A 19,391-nucleotide genomic window follows, 5' to 3' on the forward strand; every position below is an offset into this window, starting at 1 on the left:
TTAAATTTGTATGTTTAAATTGCTTGAATAAAGATGATGGAATAATATATCATCAATCAGAATTTTGGCCGCGGCGGAATGTATCAACGGGTACCTACACTGCAAAAAGTGTGTTTAGGAATTAAACACTTTTCTAAACAAAATCTTGCACCATGTTTTTAAACATGTTTAAATGCTACACATGTTTAGGAATTTGATGGGCTGTGTTTAGAAAATTTGACATTGGTGTTTAGGAATCAAACATGTTTAGAAACGTGGTGCAAGAAAAGTGTTTTATTTATAAAAAACAATGTCAAATTCCAAAACGTCATGTGTTAAATTCCTAAACACATACCCATCAAATTCCTAAACATGTGTAGCATTTAAACATGTTTAAAAACATGGTGCAAGATAGTGTTTAGAAAAGTGTTTAATTCCTAAACACACTTTTTGCAGTTCGTTGTTTGCACACCCCATCACGTCAAGTACATCCGAGATGGAGCTGTTAGTAGCTATATATCAGGGCTGGCTGCCACTATAGGGTTTAGGAATCAAGCATGTTTAGAATGTGGTTCAAGAAAAGTGTTTAATTCCTAAACACGCTTTTTGCAGTGTATACCTGGGCACAGGCATACGAACGTACCCCCCCCTGCGGCTTTTCGATGCGTTGCACTATATTGAACTTTGGCTTTGTGATCCATCATGAAACAAAGACAGATAAAAACATTACACTTTATAATTATAACGTCATACCTACCGTAAAATTATTTTTCTCAAAGATTTAATATCTAGCAGTAATTGGTTGATTTTGATAACCCTGGATAATAATTAGTTTTAGTCTATTATCATGATTATAAAGATACTTGCAATAGGGTAATTGGTTTTCACTTTATTATACAAACAAATACGTCACGCATTCTGATTGTGCAAGGTGGTATGAAGCTGTTAAATATTGGTTGTCCAATTTTATATTTAATTATGATAATTACTATAGGTAACCATTATTATTAGCGTGTGTTTTTTGTTTTTTTGTTTGTCTGTTTGTTTGTTTGTTTGTTTGTTTGTTTCTCAACGCAGTAAAAAATGTGATGCTGAATATTTTGACAAGACATCAAAATTGATGGAATTGTTCCGCAAAAAGTTTTTGTAGGTCTAAAACTACTGTTAGAATATTAAGGATTTTATACTAGTACATGCAGTTAGATATTTCTACAAAATCTTTTTAAAGGGACAATTTCGGTAACTTTGATGCTGGAAATTTCCGTAAAATTACAGCTCATATTTTGTTACAGTGATGTAATAATCCTACTGTAAAGTAAAACACAAACTGTTAAAACATTTTACATGAACATTACACAGAATTGACACGTAAGCTCTATGCAATTATGTAAATGGCATGGTATTCTATTGCGTACCTGATGTCACGTTTTGTACCACGTTAACAACATCACCTCACATTATTACCTTTATAGGACGCGACAAAGGGAGTTGCAATGTTTATGTATCCAGTATTCGATTATATTTCAAAAGTACTTTTGTTTTGAATTACTTGATAAGTACACTACCAAAATACACAGGCCTATTTCTACTTTCATTTTGTTTATATAGGACTTTACCAGTATAGGTAATTTCTTTTCTCAACAAGATAATATTGTATAACATTTTTGTAAGTTTGGCTTTATACGTTATATCTGGCGCCATTAGCTATCTACCGTAGATAGCAACAAACACAAAAGTGTGCTGTACTAATAGCGTGTGCTGGGCCAGGCAATTTTGGCGTGGCTCATGCCCTGGCTAATTTAATATTGCTCTTAAAAACTGTTTAACTTTCTTAGTGTGTTACTAATCAGCTCATCGGTCTCATGGGAGAAAACGTTTTTATTGGGTGTTAATATCTATAAATGTATAAGAGACCTATATATCGTAAAGTACGCCAAGCACACATGGAAGTTTACACAAGCATTCAGCACAAGCTTTGAAGCAATGTGAGCCGATTGAGCGAACGCACCTATATGGGTATAATGTGATTAATTTGCAGCCAAGCACTTGCGGCGGTTTTGTAGCTTTTAAAAGGCAATGATGGGATAAAGAAGAGTTAGGTCGTGAGTTCAGTGTAGCTTGAAGAGATTGCTTAACGATGACACTGGCATGCAAAATGCTGACACGTGGTCCTCGTCATAGCAATATTATTCATATCAAATTTGTTTATTTTTCAAGCTTATTCATAAGGATCATGAAGGAGAGCGGGCCCTTCCTTTGGCCGCCTGGTGCAAAGGCCACCTCTATATGATCCAGACGTAAAAGTAGATAACACACGTCCATGAGTCTACTGTTTTTCCAGGAACATTAAAGCTTAAAGAGGAAGCCCCGCCAGAGCAGTTCTTCTGGGGTGAACCAAACCTGCATGGTTATCAACTTAATCGGTGACAAGGTTATCTCTGAATTTGACAGGTGCTAATTAAGCAATAAGATTAAAAATATCAATTAGCACCTGCAAATTCAGAGATAACCTTGTGACTGATTAATTTGATAACCAGGCGGGTTTGGTTCACCCCAGAAGAACTGCTCTGGCGGACTTCCTCTTTAAAGGAACATTCAGAGATCAGTCAATCCCAAGCGACATATTCCCCACATATACGTCATTCGTTTGCATTAACCCCTACAATGAATATAGACTAAACACTGCTTTTCATATCAAGAGATGATGCCCTTTATGCCCGGGCATAAGGAATTCCGCCGTCGTGCAAATTCAGTATGGGGATGCGATCTCAAGGACGGACGTAACCATGGTAGCATTTGAGATTTCTTCATAATTTGTTGATATTGCTTTAAAGAAACTTATTCATGGGTATTTCCCTAATTTATCAACCATTTTTAGGCGACTTCAGGAAGTTTACAATTTTATTTTGTCCTCGACGGATCTTGGAGACTCCTTTTAATGACCTGCGAATTTTCTGCAGATAGGGCAGGAAGGAAATATACGAACATAGACAGATAGATGCAAGCGTTTTCCTGATCACGAAGTCTTTGTCATCCACCATGTCCACTGTCCTGTAATTCTAATACAGTGCATAGGGATAATATAAGAAAAAAACCCATTTCCTTGCTATTCCTGTTCCATGTCTTCCTCCATTCCACTCTGCTTCACCTCTCTAGAGGATAGTGTTCCATTTAAACATCGTTGAAGAAATGCGCCTTGTGTAGATTAGATTGCCACTCGACATATCATCCTTTATAGGGTCTAAGCCATAACTGCCAAGTGTTTAATATGATTTATCAATTAATCATGTTACAAATTGCTGTAATTGGCTAATAGTCTTAAACTTGCACCATTTAAGGTTTTAGACTTAGTTTAATGGGTCTAACAGTCTAAATGGTACTTAAAAGTATGTTTTATAAAAGTATGTTTTATATGGCTCTAAATGAGATTTGCCAACTTGCATCTAGTTTTCTTCTCCAGGACAGAAAGACCTATATGATGCATGTGACACTTTGGCCAAATTGAGTTATCACTTTACGTGGGTGAAAGATGATGTATCTATATCCAATTTAGATACGGTCAAATTCATAGTTGAAACGCTAGCGAGGAGTGATGGTTTTTCAGCCAAGTGTCTTGTGGGAAACTTGTCGATATACCCACAATTTATCTCATACATGGGCTAGAACAATCGTTGAAAAACTAGACATTTATAAATTCAGACTCTTTCGATTCATAAATAACTATTCTATATTCGAACTTAAATAGTGTACTTTAGGCTTAAGCATGACATAAAACAATTTGAACAGGGTTTACAAAATGACTAACAATTTCTTTATACATATTGAACCTCAAGTAAATAAGCGCATGAAATTTGGACTGATTTGACTACAAATAAATATGAGGATCGAATGACGAGCTATGAATGTAGCATACAGGTGGGCCCACTGGCGGCTATCCACCACAGCTTTGCACATAACCTTGCCATGATAAATCAAATTATCTAATATATAATCGACTTAAGGTTGTTGGCAACCTTAAAAGGGGAAATTCTTGGAGATACAAAATTCAATAGGATCTTATTGAGCAATTTTCTCGCCTGTGGGCTTTGTGGAATTCTTCAACCCCGAATCTATGATTCTCATATGAATTTTTATCAAAACTACAGACACTGCCACTGACATAAACTTTTTGAATCACATGACAGTGCTGGTAACGGGGGTGAATAATTTCTAATAACACTACATGTAATAATCCTCATAATATTTATTGAAATTTGATGAAATTTAGGTTCCCCCGGGTTAATGCACAAGTAAAAAAAGGGTGGTTTAAAATAATTGCATATTTGCTTAATTTTTACCGTCTTTATCAAAAGAGAGATTAAAAAAAGACGCTTTGATGTGTTTGATGGCATTCTATAATTATAATACTGATTCCTGGTCATATATAAATTCAGTTTATGGCGTTCTTGGTAAATTTCACCTATTTTATTTATTGATCAAATGATTACAGTTCTATAATACGTGAATTTAATAAAAATTGTATTTATTGTTGCATTACTCAACTTGGTGTTATATTTAGTTAGCTACATTCATTTTAATCAATGCTTAACCGGACACGTTAATTAACAAGACTACTGGCGTGTTTGTTATAACAAAAATTAATTCCCTTCTTTCAAAAGAGCGCAATCGCCGCGTTACGTTCCGTCTTATGAAATGGTGCCGGTATAATAAAGAGGCTTTACGATTCCTTCATAAATGCTAAGTAAATGTTTTCCTGGCCGGGCATTATTTCGTGTTTGTTCATCTTTATACCACGGAAAGCTGGGGCAAAATTAAATTAACAAATAAATCTGATTATAGGGCGCAATTATAACAGTGACAATGTGACATCAGGCACAAGGTGATGCTGCAATGTAGACATTTCAAAGCAAAAACAGAACTAATTTAGTTTAGTTTGTACAGACTTTCAAAAAGAGTTTTACGTTGTATGTGGTTGCTATGGAAACGATATTTTTATTTTCAACAAAACTAGCGTGTATTCAATTATTTAGTTAGGTGATTGCGGATTGACAATTGGCACAAACCTAAGCCTATTTTTCCGACTTAATTTGATATAAAGTGCTTGCACGAGCTCGTCCATTCTTGTATAGAATCGATTCAAAATGGGCAACCCGTGAACAATTTAAAACTAACATGCTGCAATGGAATGACTATCTGACTATAGGCTCAAAATGGTTTAATTAACGGCGAAATAATGGGTTGATTTGGGTAGAGATTTTATGTTGTAGTAATGGGCTTTTTATTGCTAGATAATGACAGTAAAGACAAATTAATACTCAAGCACTGATTAGGGTTAATTGGGAAAATGCTTAGGGGAATTAACAGTGCTATCTACGGTAGATAGCTTGCAAGAGAAAAATCACACGCTCTCGCACTCATGGAATAAACATTAATCACACGCGCGTATAAAAGCTATACTCATTTTATTATACTTGTCGTCTGAAATTAAGTTAATATTCCATATATCGGTTACAATTTGGTATAAATTGAGTATAAATCAATGAATCATATATATGTATAACGATTTAACCACAAATGTCTTATATTAATGTTACTTCTTTTCAACTTTTTTCCACTGCACTGGAGGAATAATTAGCTCTTTCATCTTTCATCCAGCCACACGTAATCACCACTTAATGATGTGGTCAAGTGGTGTGCGAACAAAAATCACAGCTCTGAAAAAAGACAAACACTCGCCACTATAAATTTTGAATCATGATGTACAGATCTTATCAATTTTAAATTTCATTTTTTTTTTCAATTTCGTGAGATGTGGCTTAAGACCCTTTATCTAGCACAGAACTTTTATCAATTTATACCAAATCCCTATTATCTCTCAGAATACCGTGTATCGCTGGACTGGATTATATCTGAAACACGCTTGCATGCTTGTAGATTGAAATCATCTCCGACTAATTTTCAGATTTATATATTTCAAAGTAAATATTTTAAATCAAACTTTGGTCATCTCGTTCAAGCGTGATCATCGCATTACTTTCCCCCGTGTTTTCCTCACCACTTTTCTCCACTATATTCCGCTACATTGATCCTCCATAAGATTCTTCCGCGCCTGTATGCACACCGTTTCAAATTAACTCGCCCTGACATAATGGAGTTACGCACCCCCTTCTTTAAAGCACAAAAGGGCTTCATTTAGCAAATTAAATTTAGCACGAAAACTGTAATAGCTGGGAATTAGTCAAGCGATTTCAGTTCATTATACGGTACCAATGTGACAGTCCTCCTAAATATTGCAAAAGCTCGCTGTTACAGCCTACCTCCATAATTGCATTAGCGGCGAAATTACGGCGAAAATAATTTGGTAATTGCATTATTCATAACTTAACAGTCGAGATGATGCGGTGCAACGTGGCAGAAAATGAGTTTGTTTGAGAAAAAACAATGCTATAACGTGATCTTCTTGAAAGGTTTTCATCAAGCATTCAACAAATAATATTAACATGTCTTGAATTTAGACGTCACCAATACTCTACTTAAAAAAATTAAAAGCTACGCGTGGCAAAATTTTAAATCACAACCCACCAAAAGTGACTGACTCAAACACAGAGTTTCCTTGTCGTAATTTGTCGATAGATAATCATTAATACGTTCATTTTTGTGATTTATCCTGTACCTCAAACAAACTGCTGTTTTAAGGCGACTGCTCTATTTGGTAGGATTTCCATGTATCCAGTAAAATGAAGAACGCATGCTTAACTAACCCGATTAGTGACTATGGAATTGCCCCTGAGACATCCAAGCACTAAACTAATTTCATGGGTTTGGAAGGGAAAAGCTATCGAAACAATATTAGATACAATTTCAAGGCGTGATTTTCTCCTTATGAACGCAATTTTGTGTAAAGCACATGCTCTGTTATCAAATCCTTATACTTGATGATTGCCATTTATGTATCTGTGACTCTCTCTTTCCCTCCTTATTTTACTCTCTCTCTCTCTCTCCCTCCCTCCTCTCTCCGTATCCGTTTGTCTGTCTCCATCGCTCATTTTCACTTCACTCCCCTCTTCCTCTCCTCCCTCCTCTCTCTTCCTCCCTCTTTCTTCTTCCCCTCTCTCTCTCCACCTCTCCATCTTCCTTTCTTCCCCCTCTCTTCATCACTCCCTCCCTCTCTCTCTCTCTCTTCCTCTCTCCGCATTTCACACATATTCTTCATGGTATTTCGCTCACTTTCAGCCATTTCTCTCATTTTTCTTTTGTGTTTGTCTTCTTTCATCCTCGTAACCTTCTCATACGCTCTCAATGTTTGACAGTCTATCATGTCTATAGTGTCTCTCCCTCCCTCCATCACCCAGGTCTGCCTCCATCCGTCGCTTTTCCTCTCTCACATTTATACCTTCTCAGCTTTTCTTAGTTCCCTCCATCACGCTATATACGTCGTTTTGTTTATTTCTTCCACTCTCATTCCTTCCACTTTCTATCTTGTTCTGTTCTCGTACCTTTCACTCCCACCCTGGGCTCCCCTGCACCCCATTGTTCTTTTTCTGCACCCGTGTTTTTCCTGCATGTAATTAATATATTCTCACCTTTTGATTTCACGCGCATAGTTTATCAATTATACCATCTACTGAAGATGACATGTTTCAATGCGCAATGAAAATATCTAACACACGTCTTACTTTTGACTTGTCTGGTGTCATAAAAATGATTTTCATGAAATATGTTTATATGATCAGAACTATACATGCATCTTCAGTACTTGTTATAAAGAGAAATCATAGTAGATGAGTAGATCATACTTGGATGGTTAACACGCGTAGAATTATACAGGGGATAGCGTAATGATTATGTCCTCGATTTATTTGCACCATCGAGGTCCCGAGTTCGACCCGTTCAGACGACTCATATGTATTTGGTTATCAATTCATTTTCGCTCTCACAGGGGTCTCGAATTCTTCTCTGAGTATATTGAGCTCCCTGTCTCCCGTATTGAATTTGATAAAGGTACTGGCGAAAATGAGTAATGATAAGCCCATAAATCCAAGTACCCAACGAAAGAACACCGTTTACTGCTTTTTATTATAAGGTATAGCAAAATGATACCATCATACATTACGCCCATTCGTAATTTTATACCAACCAAAGATTTTAAATTCTAAAGTAGGAAATATCTTTATTTTGTTACTATCAAGATACATAAATCATTTTGAGAAAACAAAAACCCGTTTTTACCCCAGCATCAGACATGTCAGAATATGATTAAACCTCGTATAGGTTGGAGGGACTTTCAAATCGGTTTAACATGTTTAACCCACATGTTAGCAATCCATAGGAGTGTCAGCCCTGGGTTACAATTAAACTGGATCTCTTGCGTGTGGTTTTTGTGACATTTGTCCCACAACAAATACACTGGTAGAGGAAGATCTTTCTTTTCTTTCTTGTTTTCTTTGTCAATTCTTCGAAGCAAATTTACTTCTGCATGAATTGAAAATAGCACAACTTTGATGTGCTGAAAATCATACTGTTTTACTCTCCTACATAATCCTGTATACACTTTTATAATTTTTATACAGTGCAACTTTACATTATATTGCACTGTTTCAGGCTCAGACATATCAGAAGAAAGTTTTATCATAAGCTGTTCTCTTGTATTTTTATAATGAACTTTTAATATAAAATTATTTACGTATTGTTCATAATAACTTTAATAGCCCTATTTCAATGCAATAAAGCATAAAATATATATTTTGATTTGAGTTTAATTTATTACATGGCGTGATGAGCATGATTGAGTTAGATAATTACAGTAATAACTGAGTCACGCACGCAGTTCTAAACAAACATTAATTGTCAATTGTTTGCGTAATTTACTCATCTTATAACGTGATAACGTGGCATCATCATCGCCCTCATAATAAGAGGTCAACTAATCACAATTATAAATGTTGTTATTAATATCGCCATCTGAAGATGAGATTATTATGAGATTTGATTAAAATAATATACTTTGTGCTCCACCAATTAGCAACTTCGCCTTGGTAATTTATTTGGTAGCCAATCTAACTCAATTATGAAGCTGAATTCAATATTACGTTATTGTCAGTTTTCAACTCCCGTGCACCAAGCCTCTTCATGTAAGTTATTATCCCTTCAAAATTGATGTAATAATGAGAAAATTTTATTATCTTCTTTTTTAATATGGTATTACGCACAAAACAAGAAGATAGTAAAATATTCATATTTTCTCATCTGAAGTAAATTACTTTTGCAAGTATATATATTAAATGAAATAAAACGAAGAGAATTTTGTTACGAAAATTGTATTTTATTGTTTTTGAGGCGTGTTTAGAGGTAAGAGGTATTATAGAGGATCATTTTATACTTTTGATTTTCTTTATAATATAAAGATCTTTTTAAATTGATGTACCGGAATGTCAGGCGTGTTGCTGTAAATGACCGTAAATCTAAATTTGAATTCAGTTTCCACTTATATGTCTTAATCTTGTATATAAGAAGTGTGTACGTAACAAGAACAAAATATGATATTATATTAACGGTATTCAGCAAAATGCAAGTTTAAGACAATAAAGATATAATCGATCGCACCACTATCACCATGCACCGTATGCACCTTAGATTCCCATATTATGAGCATTAAAGCCATAATGTATGACTTCGGTCAAGTTTTAATTTTGTTATCCTTTGCCAAAAATTATTACATATTATTAGTAACAACTGTCAAGGAGGTTTTCTGAGCATTTGAAGCCGAAATAATGAGATAAAATTGTTTAAAAAACACTTAGCCGCTTAGGCGACGAACAAAAAGAACACCCTCCCCACCAAACCAGATTTTCCAAAATTTGGGAAACAAATTTTTCCTGTGCAAATGAATGCCGACCCGCATTTCGAAAATATCAGAAACAATTTTTCTTTTGTATTTAACCAAATTGTAAAAATATTACAGATTTTGGTGATTTTTTGGGTCATTTAAAAAAAAAAAACTACTTGAAAGGTCCGTCCGCCAGTACAACAAAGGGTTTTTTTGGTCGCCTTAAGAGTTAATGTACGATTTCCTTCAAATTTTAAATTTGTTATTCTATACTCAAAATGCTGACATAATCTGGGTTTCTGTCCATTTTGAGCTGAAATAGCAATATACAGTGAAAGAAACCCTACTGGTAATGTTGGCCGTTTAACATGTAATGCTGTATACATGGTATAGGAGGACATTTAAAGTCATAATTCAGGAGTTATGACTTTATGTCGAATTTTGCTCTGTTGACCTTCAAACACAACAAATGTGGCTTATTCCATTTAGGTGCAAGTTGGGATCCTCGATTTTATTATAAAAATTCTAAATTTTACTGTAATTAAAGCACTTCATGCTTAGTCTTTCACATGGTATTTTAGTACACCATTGGGCATTACAATTATGCAAAAAGTAGAAATTCGAGGAAAAATTGAGGGCGTCGCCATGGAGCAAATCACACATGATTTGAGGCGTGTCAGAGTAGTCATGTAAAAAAAAACCAATTTTCATTGTCTAGATTTATAGCGGATTAATGAAAAGATTTTATAATGTGTACTGAATGCAAAACATTAAATTTCAACAATTGTTTAAGAAACACAACGAATTTGACTGATCCCGTTTAGGTGTAAGTTGCTCGTACAAATAACGTATTATGCCAAAAATCGGGTTTAAAAATATGAACCAATTATGGCTTTAAGGAACCAACCAAACTCGCTGTGTTTGTAGAAGACAATACGATTTGACAATTCCGGTAATGAGTCTCCCATGTATAGAGCTCCACGTAACGACATAGGTAGTAAGCATTTTGTGCTCTTCTTTTTACCTCATAGAAATCTTTCATGACAGTTATTACCGATATATATTATTTTATGATTTAGTTACAGAGGAAAAAAATCAACAATTGACAGAAATCGTACACGATGGCTTTAATTGTTTCTAGGGACCAGTGGTCTATACATAAACTGGTACTCATAAAACGCTGCACACCTGCATCGACAACAAGAACAAGGATTTGCATTTTGAAATTACTTTGAATTGGTTTTTATATAATTTTAAGCTACATAATGTAACGAATTTGATGGTTAATGATAATTTGTGTCTCATATATGTTGAAAGTTGATAAAAAAAATATGTAGCCACCTGGATACGACTGAACTTTTCTGGCATACTGAATGGGAAGGATTGTTTAGTATATCTGCCCGGCCGTTTGCATATTAAAATACCCCTTGCTTTTGGCTGCGTAAGATCAACATGTTTTAAACGATAAGTCTTTAAGTTGTGATTTGAGATTCTTTTTATACAGTTCCAAATGAAATGTAAATGTTTACTCATATAGATTAAATATCTATATTTCATTTATAATTGGCTCAGATCACAGCTTTTTTACGAACATTCCGCATCACATTCCGGATGAACTTGTTCATAATTCGTTCATTTTTATTATGATATTGTTCTGATATATAACTTAACCTCCACGAATACCATGTATACTGCTGTTATGCTGTTGCTGATGATGATAATATTTATGTCTTGATTTAAAGTTTTACCTATTATCAAGCAATATAATATGAGCGTATTATATGATGCAAATTTGCTTTAAAAGCGCTCAAGGTCAAGACGCGTGAATATCTTATTCAGATACTTAAGTATGTACAAATCCTGAAGATGTAATGGTATTGTGTGAGGTGATATTGTATTTGAGTGAGATGTGCAGCAAAATCCGTAGGTCCCTCATAAGTCATAGCCTCTTTCCCTCCCCTCATAGCCTTATGGCCTCTTTCCTTCCTCTCAGTGAGTACTAAAGGATTGAAGGACCGGTATAAATATATACCCGATATTTAATAAAAAGGATTTCCATCCAAAATGTTAGAATAAGAAGCGCGATTCGCATGATATGTCCAAATGGGTAACAATTTTTTTTTCCAAATTCGTTATATGATCTATATACTTTGACATAACATTATAAATTCAGGCATGTAATTCTATAACACTGTATTAATAAATTCACGATGTTTTAAACATCATGTTTATGATACAAAAAGAATGATTACTTACAAGGTGAGTTTTCACATGGTGTCGTTGGTGACATTCCAAGAGGATGGGGATGAGGATGAAGTGATGAACACTGGTAGCAATACATTGTCATATAAGTGTCTTATTCCTTGCTTGAAGAAGAGTCCTGAAGATGCTTATTGATACTGACTACAGGTCACCACTTTTTCATTCAAGAAACAGCAGAAAATGTGCAACAGTTATCTCCTAAGAGGCAGTATCCCAAGAACGTTTAGATGCTAAGTCAATATTATCACACAGTCATTGTAATTCATCAGTAAGTTAAGTTTCATCCAGTACTGTTGCCAGCTACTTGCATCAATATGTGCCTCTCATACGATCAGTGATGATATATCATTGTTCCGCCATCCGTTTGGCACGTCAAACCTTCCTCCAATCAAACAACCAAAATTGTTATTAGCTCCAAAACAACAAAATCTGTGAACAAGTGGTAGGTGACTCACTCACGACCCGGCCGCATTAGCGTAGATTTGGTGTTGTCAAGTTCAGGCTTTAGTCTGGTTTCAAACGATCAGGTAAAGCAGACGAAGCTGACTGGTCTCTAGTTTTTGTACCTGGTGCGATATGTTCCACCACCTGTTCCTTGGCCACAAGATTCAGGCTAGATTGGTTTACGCGTAATTTTTACCCTCCGGCAATGACGCGGCGAACTTGAGAGAAATCCCGATTTTCACCTCCTTTTTGCTTCCTCTGTTCTTCCTTCTGCAAAATACAAGAAATTAAGACAAATATGATATGTCGGTGTTGAACTGAGGATGGTTAAGAATACACTGACGGAAACGTGTCTGCTAGCTGCACTTATGCTTTGGTGCTTACATGTCTCAGATTGTTTCGTTACTCTGCGCAAATCGAATCACTCTGTCAATTAAATTATCGATAAAAAATGAAAATGAATTATGTGTATGAATCAAACTACCGGCTTTCACATATCATTTGATGATTTCTAGCAATTTTTTGTTCAGCCTCTGTAGTTGATGGACAGCTCAAGCTGAAAGGAACATGTGATTCGCAAATAGAATTCTTAGACAAAAAATGCGCCCGGGAGATGGACAATTAAATTATGTACCTGAATGGGCGAGACAACATACTGCTGAAATGCAAAATAACAACATTTTCTTTGGAGGTGGCAATGGGTGAATTAATATAACACAATCAGTGCGAAGGTTATGTACATTATCATGATTATGATGATACTATTTTGCAACTGAAATGTTTATACGTATACATGCACAAAATGATACATTTGCACAAAATTGCTTTCTAATGTTATACAGCATTGTCGTATTTTCCAAAAACTATTAGCCAATGTGATATCATTTTTTACATGCAGGTCCACGTAAAAATAATAAGGCGATGAAGCCCCGTCATTTAATATATTCTCATTCAATTCAAAGTCCTCTTTTTCAGCACGCTCTGTAGCAACTGTTTGTTCTCAAAGACAATTTTTTCCAACCTTAGGCCTAATGTTTACCAAAAAGAGCCAAATTTGGCAATTCCTAGGTGAAGTTGTCACCAAATGACCCAAACTAAATTAAATATTTCCAAAAAGACCTCAAATTCTGGTGTACTGTATGCGCTTATATTTGCAAACGAGTCATGTCATGATAGGCCTATACATGCATAGCTCCAGATATTTTGTAATCTTGTGCCACCGCACAGTCAGCGAAGCTCAGTGAGGCGCATGACCATGAAACTTTTATTTTCATTGTCATTCGGCGCAGTTCATCCATTACAACTTCCTTGATAGCGCAGTTGGTAAAAGAGCACTGGTCCTGAGTCCCAGAAGACCTGGGTCCAAATCCTGGTCAAGAATAATTTGTTTTTACCGAAAGAAAGAATACATAGGTACTATTAGGTAGCGTTTAACTTACGAACAATAATATTCACGAATTTCTGAATTACATTTAGATGATTTACCAAGTTTAATTTAAGCACAAAAATATTTCCCTACGACAAAAGATAAAAAACATGAGACGGTTTACAAATACCCACGAATCCACAATGTCTGCAAAAAGTACTCTGCATCCCGATCCCCCATGAAAACGATAACTTAATAATTATCTTTTCAAATATCAAGGTTAATATTTCAAGTTAAAAAGTTCTTTCCTAATCTAATTAGTTTGCACCTGTATAGCACCAGATAAAGTAATCATCTATATTACCAACTCCACTTCATCTCTCCACGGTCTATCATCTTTACCAAATAAAATAAATTCATAATAAAATATAGGCCATAACTTGACAATATCAAATGTGGAATGTGTGCATCCCATAGAGCCACCATTTTACTCCAATTTTGCTCAATTTATCTCCAACTGAGGTTACAGTTGGTATTAATGACCTTTGCACGTAATATCTGGTTACCGCTAAGACAGTAAGATGGTATTATCTTTCATACAAGATGTCTTCAACACAATTAGGTCAGTACATGTATTTGTCTTAAATTCATGTTCTAATAACTATCTTGTGAAAGGTAAGGACGGTAAGTATAGATTTTTTTACAAAAAAACAAAATAAGCTCATCTGGATAATTTTGCTATTATATCAGGGCGGGGTACTATATGCCCTCCTTTTCATGGTCATAAAACGATAACCAGTCATCTTGTCCTTTTAAAGGGTTAATAACGACAACATTATTTAACATTAATAAAAAATACTCAGCACGCCCGCCATCATGTGCATTGTTTTATGTAACGTAAAAGCTTTCATGCTATATAACTTTAGTCGGTGTACTTTTTTCACTATCAAAAGTTAGTTTATGACGATTTACGAGTGTAAGTAAAAGCAAAAGGATGATCGAAAAGTGGGCTTTACCCAAAATATCATTGCTGATTTTAAAGCGCACAAGATGGTATCATTTTGTTGATCACACGAACTTTTGATGCAATGCAAAATTTGCAGAAAAGTCTTATTGACCGCTAAATATGAAATAAATACTTAAAAGAGTCTTGAACAATATACTATTTCATATTTCCCTACACTGTATAAATAGTGCCCTGGCAGTCGTCATTTGCCGGTCAATATACCCCCTTTTCTGCAAATCTGCCACCCAATATCCCCCTTTTGTCAAAAGTTGTCATTAGTATAGCATGGAAGCTATCACCTCAATGGCCCTCTTTCCCGGGCCCTCTTTTATCTTCCTTCTTCGCTTAACAGCACCATGTTTTGGGCCAAAGTTTAAAAATATGAAAATATCACCCAATGGCCCCAATTTTAGCAGTCTTCACCGGATGTGAAGCACCATGGCGAACCGCATTCCTCTCATAAAGGGCTAAAAAAATCACCCTTCCTAAAATTACAAAACATTTTCTTCGCCGGTCAATATACCCCCTTTTCTGCAAATCTACCACCCAATGACCCCCTTTTGTTAACAGTTAGCATTAGTATGCATGGAAGCTACGCTCAATGGCCCTCTTTTATCTTCCTTCTTCGCTAAAAAGTACCATGTTTTGGGCCAAAAAAGTGAAAATCACCCAATGTCCCCAATTTTGAGCAGTCTTCACCAGGTGTAAAGCACCATGGCGAAAGGAATCGCAATCCTCTAATTCACCCTCCTAAAATTACAAAACATTTCTTCGCATAACTTGATATATATTTTGCTGATTTGAAAAATTTAAAAACCTGTGAATAAAGGAAACATTTTTCTATCTTCCAAAGTTCTCCCTTTTCAAAATCATTTTACTTTGGTCCGAAGAAAAAAAATCACATTTTCAAAAACGATACTTTCAGAAAAAGTTGTACTCCTCAAAATATCTATGCATAAAATTTACAATAACGTTATCGATATCAACGTGATAAATATTTTGATTGATTTAATTATTTTTTGGTGTTTTTTTATTTTTTTATTTTATGTGTCTGATAACTCAGTCATCCCCGCAATCATTTGCCAATGATTCATTGACATGAATTTGGACATAAATTGGGTTTTCTTTGAAGTTTTATTCAGCAGTTGTTGCAAAAATGGTAAAAGCACTATAGGAGGAGAAATGAAGTTTGTAGTGTGATACTTAGTTCTTTCATTTACTTGTAGATGGTAGACTGAAACAGTTGCAACAATCTAGAGCGACGACTCTCTTGGATAAAGGTGTACAAGACGAGATGGCCATTGGTTGAATTAAGAAGTTGGATTGTCAGCATCCAGCCTCTACTGCAACCAAACTCCTGTGGCCATATCAAGAGTGTTTATCGGGGAAAGCAATCACTTAAGATTCAGATGCAAGATGCTTCAGCCTACCCTTTACATGTAAATGTTCACCCTTCTGGTCAAATGTATGTGTGGAGAACTCATTTCACCCCGGGATTTCTCCTCCTTAGTGATTTTATCATTTTGAAACAACTGCTGATTATAAACTTAGAAGAAAACCTCATTCATGTCAAAATTAATTCCAACGAATCGTTGTTTTGTACTGAATGGTGGTTGCATATGTGACTGAGGGATCAGATACAGAAAGGCAAAGGGAAAAACAATTTACTCAATCATAATATTGATATCGAAAACGTTTTGTGCATTTATGTATGGGATGCAGAAAAGTGCAACTTTTTGGAAAATGTGATTATTTTTGACCAAAAAATTGTTTGTGGAAATGGGACAGCTTTGGGAGCGTAGCAAAACGATTCCTCTATTCACAGATTTTTGAATTTTTCAAATCAACAACATGTATGCAAAGTTATGCAAATAAATGTTTTGTAATTTTAGGGGGGAGTTATTTCTTTGAAGCCTGTATGACGTAAAAGACCGGGATCAAAATATTGGCACGAGTTAAACATTTGCAATATTTTAAAACTGCGCCGTAAAGAGGAATAATTAAACTTTAATATCAACTTTATTTCGTTTCAATCGGTAGTTCAGAACAAAGGAAAGGATATACTTCAGCAAACAAAAGGGTCAAAATAGCATTGGTGAGTATTTTCATCCATCATGCATGGTGACTGGTCTCTCAGAAATGCATTAATTAAAAGTGCTGTGCCTTTTTAATTGTTCATGCAACATGTGTAAAATAAAAGTATATATACATTTTAAAAAGAAAATTAGTCAATAAATCTGAATGTAAGTACAGACGGGGTGTATTAGACATCAAGCTGGGGGGGGGGGGCAAAACATTTTTTGTCTCAATTTACTTGGAACACACTATAGAAAAAGGGAAATCCATAATTTTTATAGTTTAGGCACCCCATTCCAGGGAAAGATTTTTTTTTTAATTATTGACCAAATAAGGCCAAAAATATGATTGTTTTTTTGCTATTCAATCCACGGACGATTTCTGAGCCCTTTGTTGGAAGAAGCATAATATAACTCTTGTTCTAGACCACCGATTGAATTAGCATTTTCGAGCTATGGCGTACCCAGTATATAGGAGGGCAGTCTTCAATATGGGTAAAACCCGGCAAATTCAAAAGACTTTACCATTTCGTGCAGCGCCATCCTATTGTGTCCGCCATATCTCGAAAAGGCAAATTGGAATAGAGTTTATTATACAAAGTGTGATTATTCCTCATATTACCCCATATTCACTATTTTTCTAAAATGATCTATTTGGGGCAACCTGTATATCAAAATACTCACTTTACCATACCATACCATCTTCCAAAATTTCTGTCATAATGTAGTATTTATAATATGTAAGTACAGCTAAGATAATTAACATGGGAAGAAATAAACCGGGTCTACCACGGTTCCAATATCAAATATAGGTCCTCTTCCTGTCTCGCCTGATATCCGCTTTTATATTATTGGAAGTTCCTTTTTTTCCAATTTTTGTTTTATTTCCATTTATTATTTCCTATCATGTAAACTATGCTCGGAATGATGGGCATTTTGGTTTGAGATATTAATTCGGCTTGATATTTAGCGTCACTCTATAGTCGCCAATATTGTCATTATGTCTCAATTATTCTCAAATATATTCCTGATCATAACCAAATTTACGAACAAATATAACCACGACACAATCATTATTAACAACCTATAAAATGACAGAAATGACATGACGCACGATCTGTTTTGTTTCAGTACAAAAGCATGAGAAGTTTCTTTGTCTGTGTGTTTATATCATCTTGTCCCTCCTTAAACCATGTTTTTTCCCGTCATCATCATCATCATTGTTGTCGTCGTCGTCGTCATCATCATCATCATCTTCATCATCCTCCATCATCATCATCATCATCATCATCGTCGTCGTCCATCGCCAACGTCGTCATCATCATCATCATCATCATCATCATCGTCGTCGTCGTCGTCGTCGTCGTCGTCGTCGTCATCATCATCATCACTATCATCATCATCATCATCATCATCATCGTCGTCAGCGTTGTCAGCGTCATCGTCGTTGTCGTCACCATCATCTTCATCAACATCATCATCGTCGTTAACGTCGTCACTGTTGCAATTCTCATGATATCGTCGTAGTGTCATCGTCTAAATCATCCGTCATCACTCCTCCTCCTGCTCCTCCTCCTATCTCAACTTTCCTGGCTCAACTGCTCCTCCTCTTTCCTCCAATCCCCCGTTGCTTCACCTTCGGGCTTCTCCTGCTCCTCACTTCCTTCAGTTCTTTGCACAAACTTTATTACCATACCGGTGATGATAATAGCGCCCCTTATAACTGTAAACCGTTCCCCTTAACAAAATCTCTCGATATTAATTGTCTCATCTCTTCATCATTTACCACTTATCAAAGCCTCTGGGTCGCTTAAAATTCTTGCCCTTTTTGAACTGAAATCGGACGCAGTCGCGGCAATGCGGCATAAGCTACGCTTGTTGAGGAAGCAAACATTTTGTTTCAATATTGGAAACGGCCTCAGGGCGTTGTATATCCGATATCATTGATACTATACACTTCAATGCACTTTTCTACAAAGTCACGGCCAATGCAACATGTATAGGACCTATTATTAAATGTAGGAGGCTTTTATAAGGATAGTATAAGTAATACTAATGGTATAATTGAAGGCTTTCCTAGCGAAATAATGATAATTTAATGAACAAATATAAATGAAAATTGAGTTAAGTTTCTGCTTTTAACAAACGTAGAAGAATTTCATAACATGTTATTAAATTGATTCATTCAGGTGCAGGATGAACCAAAATCGTCAATTTGTAAAAAATTCTTAGTCACTTGAAGTAAAAATCCAAGCATTCAAAAGAAAAGAGTAGAAAATCTGCTTAAAATAAAGTACAGAAAGCGGTGATGAAAAAATCGTCATAAAATGTCTGAAATGACGGCCTGTTCTGTGAACGGAAATGAATTTAGTTCTATAATAATTTCATGATTTGGGGTTTGGAAGTTTATAATAAACATGATATTAATGCTCA

General features: G+C 35.4%; 1 protein-coding gene across 1 annotated transcript in view; it reads right to left on the minus strand.

Annotated features, from left to right (window-relative positions):
* The window catches only part of LOC140158484 (uncharacterized), a 37,411-nt gene that overhangs the window by 7,538 nt on the left and 10,482 nt on the right, over nt 1-19,391 (minus strand). The window contains exon 2 of the mRNA XM_072181580.1: nt 12,062-12,781. Coding sequence (XP_072037681.1) covers nt 12,062-12,152 — 91 coding nt within the window. The 5' untranslated portion in view covers nt 12,153-12,781. The remainder of the gene's footprint in view (nt 1-12,061; nt 12,782-19,391) is intronic.

Source organism: Amphiura filiformis, chromosome 8 (genome assembly GCF_039555335.1).
Source record: "Amphiura filiformis chromosome 8, Afil_fr2py, whole genome shotgun sequence".
Lineage (NCBI taxonomy): Eukaryota > Metazoa > Echinodermata > Ophiuroidea > Amphilepidida > Amphiuridae > Amphiura > Amphiura filiformis.